The 13,945-nt window shown below is 42.9% G+C and overlaps 1 protein-coding gene across 1 annotated transcript in view; it reads left to right on the top strand.

Moving 5' to 3' along the window:
• Positions 1-6,111, top strand: part of PLCXD2 (phosphatidylinositol specific phospholipase C X domain containing 2) — a gene marked incomplete at both ends in the record, with an annotated part of 44,528 nt that extends 38,417 nt beyond the window's left edge. Inside the window, one exon of the mRNA XM_079705180.1 lies at positions 5,952-6,111. Coding sequence (XP_079561306.1) covers positions 5,952-6,111 — 160 coding nt within the window. The remainder of the gene's footprint in view (positions 1-5,951) is intronic.
• Between the last annotated feature and the right edge of the window lie 7,834 nt (positions 6,112-13,945).

The following is a 13,945-nucleotide window of genomic DNA, read 5'->3' as shown; positions in this document are numbered from 1 at the left end:
TAGTACCTGAATCTGGTCAGCTCTTACTGGCTACAATTCTGAACCCACAAAGTCACAATGCTTTTCATACTCGTGAGTTCCTGCATCTTTAATCTGGCTTCAGATGAAGCACAAGGCTCTTCCACTGAGAGGTAATGATGGCGCACGCGCCCAAAGCCCCAGCATCCTAGCACCCCAGAGCCTTAACCTGCTGGCTGCAAGCACACATCTGGGAGATTGGGAGGATACTGGGGCATCTCGCCGCCTGCTGGTCACAAGAATATTACAGAGATGCATTAGGATTCCTAGGCCTCCACATTAGCTGCTTGGGTCAAGTTTGTTCCCAAACACCTGCACGACATGTGGCTATCATTTCCCGTGGGCTATTGAACAAGCGTGTTGACTTAAAAAAATATATATGCACAACGTGAGAGCAGCGAGTTAAGTTTTATTGGGGGCAGAAGGAGGACTGAAGCCCAGGAGACAGCGTTTCAGGTAACTCTGAGAAGCTGCTCCAAGGAGGCGAGGAGGGAAGCCAGGATACATAGGAGTTTTGCAACAAAGGGCAGGTAGTCGGGAACGTCAGAAGATTATTGCTAATTGAAGAAAACCAGATATCTCAGGTTAAGGAATTTAGTGCTTTTCTATGTACGGAAGATGCAAGAGTCTGGGCTCACGGAAATCATTCCTTTGATATGCACCTCAGCCATCTGGGGCCAGTATCCTGACACATCCTGAGTTTCCTCAGGGCTCACCGCAGGGAGTGGCTGCAGTCTGAAGGCTGCTAGATGGCAGGTATTCTTTTCAGCCCTGAGTTTCCTCGGCTCACGTTTGAGGGGTATAGTCATTGATGACTGTGACATCCTTTGTTTATTGATATGGCAGGAAATATTTCATTTCTCAAGCATAAGGAAGAAGCAGTGGTCACGGGCCTTCCCTGAGAGCCAGCACCCAGAAGGTCTGTCGTAAGGCACACGGGGTGCTGTCAAACTGGTCCTGGGCACCAGTTATCAGCTTAACCGAGAGGAAAAGACAAGGTATATTTTCCTATAAATGGAGTGGTGGTCTTCTCAGCAGGCAGTTAACCCCCCCTTCCCGCTAACTCTTAGGTCAACTTTGGACTTGAGATTTTGTTTGCTTGAAGCCATGAAAAATATATCCATTCTTATCTCCATTTCATTAAGATCTTCTTGTGAGGTTTTGTCGTGGACTTTCGTCTGGAACATATTTCTCTGTCTCCTCTTTTGCCTGACTCTCTGTGCCAACCACCTCCCCAGTCTTGAAGGAGTGACCTCGTGTAGGTGATGTCCCGAGGGCCCAGAGCTCGGGGCACAGCGGGTGTCCCCTGTGTGGGCTTCATGCGCCTACCTGCTGTGGTGCAGGGGTAAAACATAGCCATTCTGACTGAATTTCTAAGGTAGTTTTCCCTAGATTCTTAGAAACCTTGCACTCCCACTGAAATCAAATGAAAGCACATTTTGCCTAAGCCTGAGGGCCCAGCAGCATGGGACCGCAGAAGGGGACACAGACTGAAACCAGAGGCCCAAGGTTGAAGCCTGACTTGATTCCTGTTATGGACTGATTTGTGTTCCCTGGAATTTCACATGTTGAAGCCCTAATCTCCAGTACCTCAGAACATGGCTATATCTGGAGACAGGGCCTTTAAAGACCTGGTAAAGTTAAAATGAGGCCATTCAGGTGGGCCCTAATACAGTCTGACTGGTGTCCTTATAAGAGGAGGAAATTAGGACACACAGAGACACTGGGGATGGGTGTTCACAGAGAGCAGACCCTGTGAGGACACAGGGAGAAGGTGGCCATGTGCAGGCCAAGGAGAGAGGCCTCAGGAGAAACCAAACCTGCTGACACCTTGATCTTGGACTTCCAGCCTCTAGAGCTGTGAGGAAATAAACTTATGTTGTTTAAGCCACCCAGTCTGTGGCGTTTTCTTACAGCAGCCCTAGAAAATTAACACAGTGCCTTAAAAACAGACTGCCTGGGCTTCCCTGGTGGTGCAGTGGTTGAGAATCTGCCTGCTGATGCAGGAGACACAAGTTTGAGCCCTGGTCTGGGAGGATCCCACATGCCGCGAAGCAACTAGGCCCATGAGCCACAACTACTGAGCCTGCGCATCTGGAGCCTGTGCTCCGCAACAAGAGAGGCCGCGATAGTGAGAGGCCCGTGCACCGTGATGAAGAGTGGCCCCCGCTCGCCACAACTAGAGAAAGCCCTCGCACAGAAACGAAGACCCAACACAGCCAAAAATAAATTAATTAATTAATAAACTCTTACCCTCAACATCTTCTTTAAAAAAAAAAAAAAAAAAAAACAGACTGCCTTTGACAAATTTCCTGAGGTCTCTGAGCTGTGGTTTTTCTTACCAGATAAGTGGGGTTAATAGAACCGCACAAGATTGTGGAGTCTTAACAGGAAAGCGTCTCCCACAGTGCCTGGCACAAGACAGGCATGCCACGCCCGTCCCTGCACTGGACCAGCCCTGCTCTCAGTGGGCCTCTAAGCCAGGGGGAAGTTTCTGAGCTGCTACTCTGCAGCCCTTGGGATTCAGTGCCTCACATCCCCACAGCAGTATCTGACTCAGCCGTCTGCACTGATCTCTTGGTAAAGAAATCTTGGTAAAGAGGTCTTGGTAAAGAGGTCTTGGTAAAGAAATCTTGGTAAAGAGGTCTTGGTAAAGAGGTCTTGGTGAAGACGTCTTGGTAAAGGCCAAGAGTTAAGAGAATAGAGCGGCCCATGCTCACAGTGGGTTCTGCATTTCCTGGTTATTCGATCCTTGTGTGCAGTCCTGGTTATTTGATCCTTGCCCTGGGGAAGGCTGACACGACAACCCGAAGCTGACACAGAGCTCTTTGTCACGAGAGGAGACCAGAGGCGCTCGCCTTTCCCTCTGCTCGGCCTCCAGGCCTCCAGGGATCCTCCACGGGCTGGCTCTGGCTGGAGTCGGCTGGAGGTGCCTTGACCAAACCTTTAATTCTCATTTCCCCGTGATGACCAGAAGGTGGTGCCAGAATTTCATACTTAAACATGGACAAGCGGATTTTTTAAAAGAAGGCTGAAATGCATCAGGCTCAGGGCTGCTGTGGCCTTCGTGTGGGCCACTCTGTGTTCCACGTCTCTGTCTCCAAGGGATGACTGCATTTGTGACCCTTCCCTCTCAGGACACATTTTGTCACCTAAGCAGCAGGATGTGACCACTTTAGGAAGTTTTCTTACCCCCACCCCCAAATCTCTACCATTTATAATTCCTTCTCTGGTCCCCAACACTTACAGAGTACTTATTATATCCCAGGCCCTCTTCTAAGCACTGTACACATATTACTTTATTTAATTCCCCCAAATCTATATGAAGTTTTATTATTATCCCCATTTTACAGGGGGAGAGACTGAGGCACAGAGAAACTGAATAACTTATGGTCAAATCAAGTGTACTATTAAGTTGTCAGGAGTCCCAGTTAAAAATGGAAGTACCCCTGTGATATTGGCTTGTTAAGTCATAATCAGCTATGAATATAAAAATGCAAATCAATTTGTGAGATGTGTTTTAGCCCATGGCTGATCATAGAGTCTGCTGAGCGAAGGAAGAGACCCAGGACTGATTACAGTTGTCACGATAAAAGGAAAAGAAAATGGAGGACAAAATGCTTCAAGGCCTTGACAGGGTTGCCTAGAGGGAGACTGAGAAGTTGAATGTACACTCAGAGGAGGGAAGGCAGCTTCAGAGGAACAAGGCAGGGAGAGGATGACAACCAAGGACAGTGTTACGAAAAGAAGAGAAAGGGGCCATTAAGAAATAAACTTAGCTTATTTTCAGTTTTTACCCAGAGAAAATCCTTCCTAAAAAAAACCTCCAGTCTCTTAACCAAAACATAAGCCCTGGTTTGTGTCTTCCTTATAGCATCCTCAATGTTGCAAGTATTTAGTGAGCTATTGTTACCATGATGCAAAACTGAGTACTTCATTACTCCCTCCTCTATACCACCCATGGTATTTTACACTTACCACTAATATAGGAACTATCACATTAAACTGTCATCGTTTGTTTACATCTATGAATTGTGAGCTTCTTTGGATAACATTCTGGCTTTCACATAGAAAGCCCTCAAATTATAACATGAGACTGACAGACTGCATTTGTAAGACAACTGAGCAAGCATTGGTCCAATAAGAAGCCACACGTGATGCTGGAATAACTGTATATCCATATGGCAAAAGTGAACCTTGGCCCCTGCTTCACACCATATATAAAAATTAACTTGAGATGGATCTTAGATCTAAACATAAAAGCTAAAATTATAAAGCAGGAAAGTATCTTGTGACTTGGGATTAGGCAAAAGTTTCTTAGGTCACAGAAACCATAAAAGAAAAAAAAGATAAATTAGACTCCATCAAAATTAAGGAATTCAGCTCACCAAAATATGCCATTGAGAAAATTAATAGGCAAGCTACAGGCGGGGATAAAATATTCAAAAAGCATATCTGACAAAAGGCTAGTATCCAGAATACATAAATAACATCTACAACTCAACAATTAAAAGAAAAAGAGCAAAAGAGAGAATGGATAAAAGAACTGAGCAGATGCTTCCCAAAGAAGATACACAAATGGCCAATAAGTACATGACCAACTGCCCAACATCATTAGTGATCAGAAAAAAGCAAACTAAAACACTGTGAGATAACTTTACACATCCACTAGAACAGCTAAAATTCAAAAGATTTATAGCACCAAATTTAAGAGAGGATGTGAAGCAAACAGAACTCGCATACTTTGTTCATGGAATGTACAATGGAATGACCTCTTTGGGTAAAGATCTGGAACTTTCTTATAAAACCAAATGTAAACCTAACATATAATAAAACAACTTCACTCTTTGGTATTTACCCAAAAGAAATGAAAATAAATGTCCACAAAAAAGACTTGTATAAGGATGACCATAACAGCTCTATTCATAATATCCAAAAACTGGAAACAGTCCATTTATCCATCAATAAGAAAATGGATTAAATTACAATATATTCATAAAATGGAAGACTATCCAGTGACTAAAAAAGAGAATAAATTGCTGATGCATGCAACAACATGGATGAATTTCAAAACCATAATGCTGAGTGAAAGCCTCACACACAAGAATGCATATTGCATGGCTTATGTGTAATTCTAGACCAGGCAAATTTAATCTGTGTTTTTTTAAAAACAACAACAACAACAACAGTATAATTATTGCCTCTGGAAGAATGGGGGCAGGGATCGATGGGGAAGGTGAATGCAGAACCTTCTGGGGTGCTGGTAATGTTCTGTACCTTGAGATGGGTATGGGTTATATATATACATTTGTCAAAACTCAACCAGTGTTCACTTAAGATTTGTGCATTTTACTGGGTATAAACATTACGTCAAAAGGGAAACAGGTTGAAAACAAATACTGAACCCTAGATCTGCATGCTGAGATATTGAGGGGAATGTGTATAGATGTCTGAAGTTGGAATTTGTCAAAAATATAAGCTGGATTGATGGACAGATACATGGTAAGCAAATATAGTAAAATGTTAGTGGTAGAATCTAGATGGTGGATAGGCTTACTGTAAATTTCTTTCAGTGTTGCGATATGTTTGAAAATTTTCATGATAAAAAAATTTCGTGGTACAAAAAAATTAAAGAACTCACCAATAATTAGGCTCTTGATCTTAGTTTTTCAAGGTCCTGTTGACATGGTATGTCTTTGGTGATTGAGGCGAAGAATTTCTTCTTCCAGCACAGAAACCCTAAAAGTACCGTTCTCTAATGGACTAGACATCACTGTGTCCCTGAAAGAGATTTAAGCTTAAAGGGACAAATTTGGTGGGGGTGGAGCTTATGCCTCTCTTGACGCGCTTTTGTTACATTAACAGAAATGTTTTCTTTCCCGTTTCTAAACGCTACTCTCTGTTCTCTCTTGCCCCATCACTCTCCTGTGTAGGAATCTTCCTGCCATACTGGACTGGGTGAAGACTCAGAAGCCTGGAGCCCTGGGTGTCAACATCATCACGTCTGACTTCGTGGACCTGGTGGACTTTGCCACAGCTGTCATTGAATTGAATGACCTCCTACAGGAGGATAGAGCTTTGGCTAAATGCTGATTTAACTTGTTATTTAACTTAATATTGAAGTTGTTGATCCAGGCTAGAGTTCTGAAGGGTTTCTTGTTAAGTTGGCCCCTGGGCAGTGATGGTGAAGGGAGTCAGAGGAGGGGACATTTTTTTTTCCCCTCCTCACAGGGCCATTTGGATAAAATTACAGGGCTTTTAATTGCATTTTTCCCAAATGAGACTTTGTAAAAACTTAAGTCTGAGGGAAGAAAGCATGTTTCATGTGATCAAGGTCAGCATCTCCCCAATGGCATATGATGTTGAATGTAATATGGAAATGGGGTTTCCAGGTTCCATTGGGGTATTGAGTGTCCCCTAATTGGCCCAGTTCCCTGTTGTCTTCTGGGATGTTGTGTTTGAGCCAGAGAGAAGGCTGAAGCAGAAGGGCATTCCTGATCCAAAGGATGGCTCATGGCAGGTGTGGACTGCCCTGTGCGGTGGCTCTATCACCAGCCTGGGGCTCTGAGCGGAGAAAGGTCAAGCACCAGTTTTCTCTAAGCATGTTAAACGTCACCACTTCTTCCCCAAGAGTAAGGCGTATTTATCACCAAGCTATTTCAGCCACAAGCTGTCTTGCAGTGCTTGTGCTGGTAATTGGTCATCTTCATTCTTTAGATAAACCGTGCATACTGTCCTCGGTATCAGAAACAAGTGGGTTTGGAGCTGTTCTGTAACTCCTTGAAAACAAGACTACCTCGGGGACATTTAGGATGATGGTGTGTCATCCAGTGAGAAATACCCAGTGTTGGAACACTTCCAGTTTGTGTCTTGATTGTTCTATTTTCTGCAGGTTGTTTTGAGCCTACTAATCACCACTGAAGGAGGGCTTTGAAACTCAAGAGGGGATTTTTTTATTATTATTGATAAGAGGTGCTTATCTATAAAGAGCCCTCTTGTGTTTTATTTATTTATTTATTCTTTTATTTATTTATAGGTTAAGTATCTTCAGTGCTTCTTACCTCAAGAGCACTCACAAAGGAGCTTCCTGAACTTTTCTCACCCAGGCCAGATGCTGCCACGGTCCTCCTCCCCTCCACAGGACCACGCATCTCAGGACCATGAGCGACCTCTGACTCTATTATAGATGCTGTAGACGTCCTGCCCCCCACCCCACCCCATCATGCTGGGGACGGTGTTCGTGTGTGGGTGTGGTCCAGACCCGAGAAGCCACTACCAAGCCGTGCACTGGAACAGAAGATGGAATGGGTCATGAAGAGTTCTCGGTTTTTGAGGAAAACCCTCTAGAAGAGGGATGAAAAGGAAGGTGCTAGAAAGAATACTGGCCCCAGGAGTGTGTATACTTCAGTGCTCCTCAGAACTCTCTGAGAATCCTTAAGGAAGTGTCATCTTCTGGATCCTTAAGGCTGAAAGATAACACGGAATCCCGGACGGCTGTGTGCATTTATACAGGTGGTTGGACCACCTCCCAGCAGCTTCCCACTCCTGTTCTCCGATGCTCATGGCTGGATTTTGCATGTTGCCTGCCGTGGGGGTGTCCTAGCTGAGCTGCTAAGAGCACACACACACCCCTGACACTTGGTCTTCCAGCCTTTACATTGCTTAAAGTAATTTAAGCCCCAGCTGAGGACGTCACAACGCAAAGGCCTCTGGTTTAACTGTTCCTTCTCTTGCATTTGAATCCCTCTCCAGAGATGGTTCTGGGATTTTATTGTCAGTTTTTTTAGGGCCTTCTCTGGAAAGGAGTGAGAAAGTGAGTACCCTCACTTTCTTAATTTTCCTTCAATTCTGATATTAAACTGCAGTGACAAGCTCTGAAATTCCCTAGCCTACCCTCAGGGTTTTATTTGTGTTATTATTTCATTTTGGTCTTGATTTTAATACTTGGTCAATTGCTAGGGACTAGATCATTTCCCTTCTTTAAGCCCTTTGTTACTTGGCAAAGAGATATGGAGGCAAGAGGAGAATTATTCTGCTCTGTTTTATTTGAGCCTTAGCTTTGCCCAGGTGCTATGAGGCCAGGTGTGTTGACAGGTATCTACACAGGATGCCAGTGACACCCAAGGGCTGCTGACTGTTCAGTGAAATGTTTACGTGATTTTCTCCTTTAGTGTTAAAATATATAGTTGCACTTCACTTGGGTTGTAACATTTAAGTGCACCTCGGTGTTCATGACAAAAAAGCACAGAAAACCATACCAAGGTCGCATGCATGGAGTCTTGCTCTTTGTGGAGGGGGCAGGCTCTCACTCCTTCCTGCTGCTTTGGGTCGCCAGCCTGGCCTGCACTCTGAAATTCTGCACAGGAGTTCTGGAAGACAGGAGGAGGATTATTTACAGTTCACCCTTGGTAAACACCCCTGAACTGGCAGAATTTCTGCCCCAAGACCAAGTTGCTTAATATATTGTAAAGGATGTGCGTGTTCTGCTCCTTGACCTCAGGCCAAGCAGGAGACTCAGTGATGGGACCGAGGGAAAAGACACTTTAGGTCTATGACTCATTCTGCAACTGCCAACAATAAAAAAATTGTGACCTGATCACATCACTTATTCTCACAAGGTCTTGGGATTTTTCGGATCAAACAAGGCGATCGTATTTGCTCAGAATGAACTTCAAAATCAGCAAAAAAGCTACCTGATTGAGCAAAAGAGGACTTTCGTTTCACAGGATTTGGGGCCACGTTCATTCTGAAATGTAGACTGTTTTTCTTGGGCTCCCAGGACCACTTCCCACATGGCCACACCTCCATGGCTTCGTGGCAAAGGGGACAGTCACAGGTTGCAGTTAGTGTAGAGCAGTGTTTAAAGGCTTGAACTTTGAGCCTTTTAGAGGTACCACCGCGGTTTCATGGGTACAGAAGATATTCTTAGGATTGGAGAAAGAGGTCAAGGTGGAATTGATGGAAGGGAATGATAAATTATTGAAGATTAAACTTTAAATTAACGGCAGATCTAAAAGGGTTATGCCAAAAAGACTACGTATTTGCTGTATTAGACTCTATAGTAATTAAGTGTAATTATTTTCCTTAGTGCTGAGTCCAGACCCCTGCATTCTATTTTTTTTTTTTTTTTTTTTTTTTTTGCAGTACGCGGGCCTCTCACTGCTGTGGCCTCTCCCGTTGCGGAGCACAGGCTCCGGACGCGCAGGCTCAGCGGCCATGGCGCACGGACCCAGCCGCTCCGCGGCATGTGGGATCTTCCCAGACCGGAGAACAAACCCGTGTCCCCTGCATCGGTAGGCGGACTCTCAACCACTGCGCCACCAGGGAAGCCCTCAGACCCCTCCATTCTTGAGAACAGTTAAGCCACAGCCCAAACCCAGGATTTTATATAAACGCAAACAAAAGCACAAGATCTGAGCCCAGGTAATGATCACCCTTAAGAATCCTACTTCTTCTAACATGACCTTGTATTCGCATCAAAAAGTTTATCTTTCTGGGCTTCCCTGGTGACGCAGTGGTTGAGAGTCCGCCTGCCGATGCAGGGGACACGGGTTCATGCCCTGGTCCGGGAGGATCCCACATGCCGCGGAGCGGCTGGGCCCGTGAGCCATGGCCGCTGAGCCTGCGCGTCCGGAGCCTGTGCTCCGCAACGGGAGAGGCCACAACAGTGAGAGGCCCGTGTACCGCAAAAAAAAAAAAAAAAAAAAAAAAGTTTATCTTTCTGTTCAAGAAAACAATGTAGTGGAGCATTCTGGAATTAAATGCATTTCGTGGTGGGTCAGAATTTTCTACTTTCATTTTTTCTGAAGTGCTGCCCACAGAGACATTATTATTACATACAATCCAGCTAGGGGGCTTAGTGCTAAACTAAAGGTGGAGAAACAGAAGAGATTAAGCCTGAGACGAAACTTTTGCTTCCTAGGAAGCAAAAGCACGATACAAATTTAGGCCATCTTACAGAATTAGTTCATGCCACAGATGAAGTTTTTGTAATGGCCTTCATTGGCTAATTGCAGACTTTTGCTGTTGGGTTCTGGGAAGTGGAACGGGCTAATGATGGGGGCACAGCCATGAGAGCCCCCTCCCCTTGCAGAGCAGAGAAGTGACCCTGGGCTAAATCTGCCTTGGTTCTTTCATCTGGAATAAAAATGCTGTCTGCTGTTTCGCAAACCACAGTCAACTAGCTCCCACGAAACATCAGGTCCCTAATAATTTAGGTGAAATGCCTGTGCGCAGCACGTGTACAGGGGCAGTAGTCTTCCTCGTGTGAGATGTGTAGAGAAATGCTACTTGGCTCATTTATCAAGAGAGTGGCTTAGGACGACAGACTTGTCCACCAGTGGCACCTTTAGTGACCCGTCAAATGAGATGAATAGGGCTGAAAGCAATATCTGAGCTAGGAAGGTGAGCTTTCCCAAATACATGCTAAATAGTCACGTTATGCCAAAAGGAAATAAATAGAAACTGAAAACATAAAACGTCCAAACTGACAGGAAGTTTATTTTGTACAGCACAGAACGTGGCTGTCCCCCTAAATTCCGCCAGCTTCCCTGTACATCTTGCCCCTCTGCCTCAGACTGCTTCCTAGTATCTGCTACCAGAGATGTGTCAACTCAGATGTTGCCTTGGGACACACAGGAGTGAACTGATTGGGTGATAAGTGAATTAGCTGGAAACTTTACCCTTAATTCCAAATGATAGTGAACAGCTCTTTACTGCTCCGAGAGCTCCACTGTCCCCTTATCCTCTGGCTTCCCCAGAGTCCTACTAGAAATAACGACACTAATGGCACTGTCATCACTGAATTGGCCCTAAACCAGGGGAATAGTGTACAAAATGCTATTGATGTTGTTGGCACAGTCTTAGACACTAAAAGTATTCTACGATAACTCTCTCTATCCTGCAGTGGATGTAGTGTTCTAGTCTTTTCTCCAACAAAACTTGTTCTTAGGACTTTTCAAACTTGTTTCTAAGCCTCATAGTTTGGATAAAATATTTTCCTTCCCTTCACTGGGAATCCAATCCCACAGTCTACTGGAGTACCCCCCATCAATAGTCTACAGACATTTTCCATCTCTTTCCCTCTCATCTCCGTCATAGAATATACCACTGCCTCCTTTTGTCTCCTGGTCATACTTGATCAGCTGCTAATTACTGTTAATCACAGGATGCTGGCAAAACTTACAATAAAAAGCACATACATTCACTGATGTGCAAATGCACTCTTACCACAGTGGTTTTTGCACCTTACTCTCCTCAAAGGCATTATTCTGCACCCCTACTCGCACCCCATCAATAGAACTTTACCTGATTGGAGCCCAGACCTGGGGCCAGTACTTCATTCAAATAGTTGGGGCTTGCTCACAAACTCTGAGCCCAGCGAGAAGCACAGCATTTTGAAAAGTCAAATAAGCCTTCCGTAGCTTTGTACATTTGCAGTTTTACATTTGTTATTCGGTTAGAGCACTAATAACACTTCAGTCATAAATCTATCGTATCAATATGATAAATCTTAGAATATATTCTAGAAACAGTGGTACCTTACTGCTATTATACTTACTAATTTCCACCCTCATGGTAATAAGTATTACATGCAGGTCATGTATGCATTATTTGTATTGTGTATATGCCAACTGTAATACTTAACCTCACTGATTAGAAGATACAGAGATTGTCAAAGTGATAATAAATCTTGGTCAATTCAGATGATAATGTGAATCTGATAAATGCTCTGTTAGATATCATATTTTGTTCTTTATGCTTGTTTTATATGACAATGCATGCTGTTTGCTAAGTAAAAAAATACATTATACCAATTTTTAAGGTTAGAATGAAAATTTTACACATATGCTGCTTGATACTCTGAAATGTATTTTGTGGCATAATTATCTTATTCACATGCATTTCACATGGCTTTTTTCCCCCCTAGGAAATATTTGTTCAAATATATCTCTCTCCACCTTTCTGGTAACCTGGATTAAACTGCTTAATGCAACCTAAAACATTGTAAAGCCAGATTACCTCATTTTAACTGTGAAAAAAGTTTAGTAGATATGATGACATGATATCTTTTCTTGTATTTGATTTGAACTACCTAAATAGGCTTAAACCTAATAATAAATATAAAACTTTGGCAGGCACTTTTCCTTTGTTGGTATGCAAATTTTATTATTGGCCCACTTCTAAGTTTGTTTTAAAAAGTTACAGACTCAACATCAATAAAATACCTGATTATATTATATTGGATGAAGACCCTCTCAGCTTTGTCTCACACATACTGGAATTAGTTGCACAGGCCTGCGATTCCCAAAATGAGCTGTGCATGAAATGTACACAGTCTTGTCACCCATGCTTTTCCAAGCTTCACCCTCAGCACTTCAGCTATTTGTACTAGACCTAGGCTCGGTCCTACTTACATTCATGTTCTCATTTGACCAGCACCTCTGGCCCATGTTACTCTGAGTGGTCACCAAATGCCCAGAAATAGAACAACGTGGAGATTATGTGTCGAGCATACAAGGAATAAATAAAAGTGGGCCTACAGTTTCTGTTGGCAATGAAGATTTCAATATTGTCCTCATTCCTAATTCTTTTTAAGAGAGTATCTGAGGCCACTTAGTTTTGGTGAATTTCTCTTTTCGCCCTATCCCCTACAAAAATAATGAGCTGAGGTGAAAGTCCTGTTTATGAATTTAGCAGAAATCAAATTAATTCTAAGTAATTATTCATTTCATATAGTTGAATGTTAGAACAGGTAATTAGGGATAATTATATTTCTATTCAAGTTACCATAGCAAGTGAATAACATGGTCATAGAATTTTCCGCCTGTGTTTTTAGTTATTGTGTAGTAAATCTACCATACTGTACTTTGGTTGGCTTTGATAAGCACCATTTCCAGTCATTTCCATTTGGTTTTAGTAAAAAACAACATAATGTAGACAGGGCTGTGTCCAAACATAAGCGAAGCAGGTATAACCTGCGTGGTGAAAGTGCAATGATTCTACTAGTCTGACTCAATTTCTGAATATACACTTGGGCTGAAACATTGCCCCTATGACAATGGAACTGTTGCATTATATATGAACCCTTTAATATCTAATCACAATTTGTCATATTACAGCTGGGTTATAAACATTCTATTTAGCACAGAAACTAAGAACAGGCATTTCAGAGATGCATAGACCTGGGTTTCTATCCCAACTAGAGCATGCCCTGGCCATGTGATCTTAGGCAAACTAATATCTCTAAGTATATAGGATACAGGACTAATAATACCTACTATGAAGGGTTATTGAGAAGTCCAAACAAGAAAATATATGGAAAGCAACTAGCACAGAGCCTGGCACATACTAAATACTCGAGTAACTATTAGTCTTAATACTAGGGTGGGGACTTTGCACCCGCCCCCTCCAAAGAGCACCCAGCACAGCCTCTTCTACATGGTTGACTGCTAACCATTGTGTCTACTGGTAAATGATTTAACAGAAACCAATTAATGAGAGAGAAAGCAGATACATTCAGACAGTGAAAGAGAAAGTTGCACAATCCCTGGACCAAATATATTGATACATTGCTCAGAGAGTGGAATTCATACCACTGGTGGTCTGCAAAATGATGTAAGGTGGAAAGTGGCCACATCCTAATAGCATTAATATCGTTAATCACTTAACCATTCTGATTAGTTGAGGGGAAAGTCTCAGCTTAGTGACAAAAATCTCTTTGACTCTTGTTTGTTCAGCAAAAACAAAAAAGATAATAGTATCTAACGAACATTAAATATCATTTTGTATTGTATTTATCTTTTGGTTACCTTCTCTCTGTAGCAAAGTGATCCAGGGTTTTTCAAGAGTGATATAAAATTTCCTTTCAAAATAAATTTAAGTTTTAAAAAAATACTAGAAATACCCTTAAGGAGCTTACAGAAGA

The sequence above is a fragment of the Hyperoodon ampullatus genome (assembly GCF_949752795.1).
Source record: "Hyperoodon ampullatus genome assembly, chromosome: 5".
NCBI classification, from domain to species: Eukaryota; Metazoa; Chordata; class Mammalia; order Artiodactyla; family Ziphiidae; genus Hyperoodon; species Hyperoodon ampullatus.
Note: the sequence above shows the minus strand (reverse complement) of the source record. Positions and strands in the feature narration are given on the sequence as shown.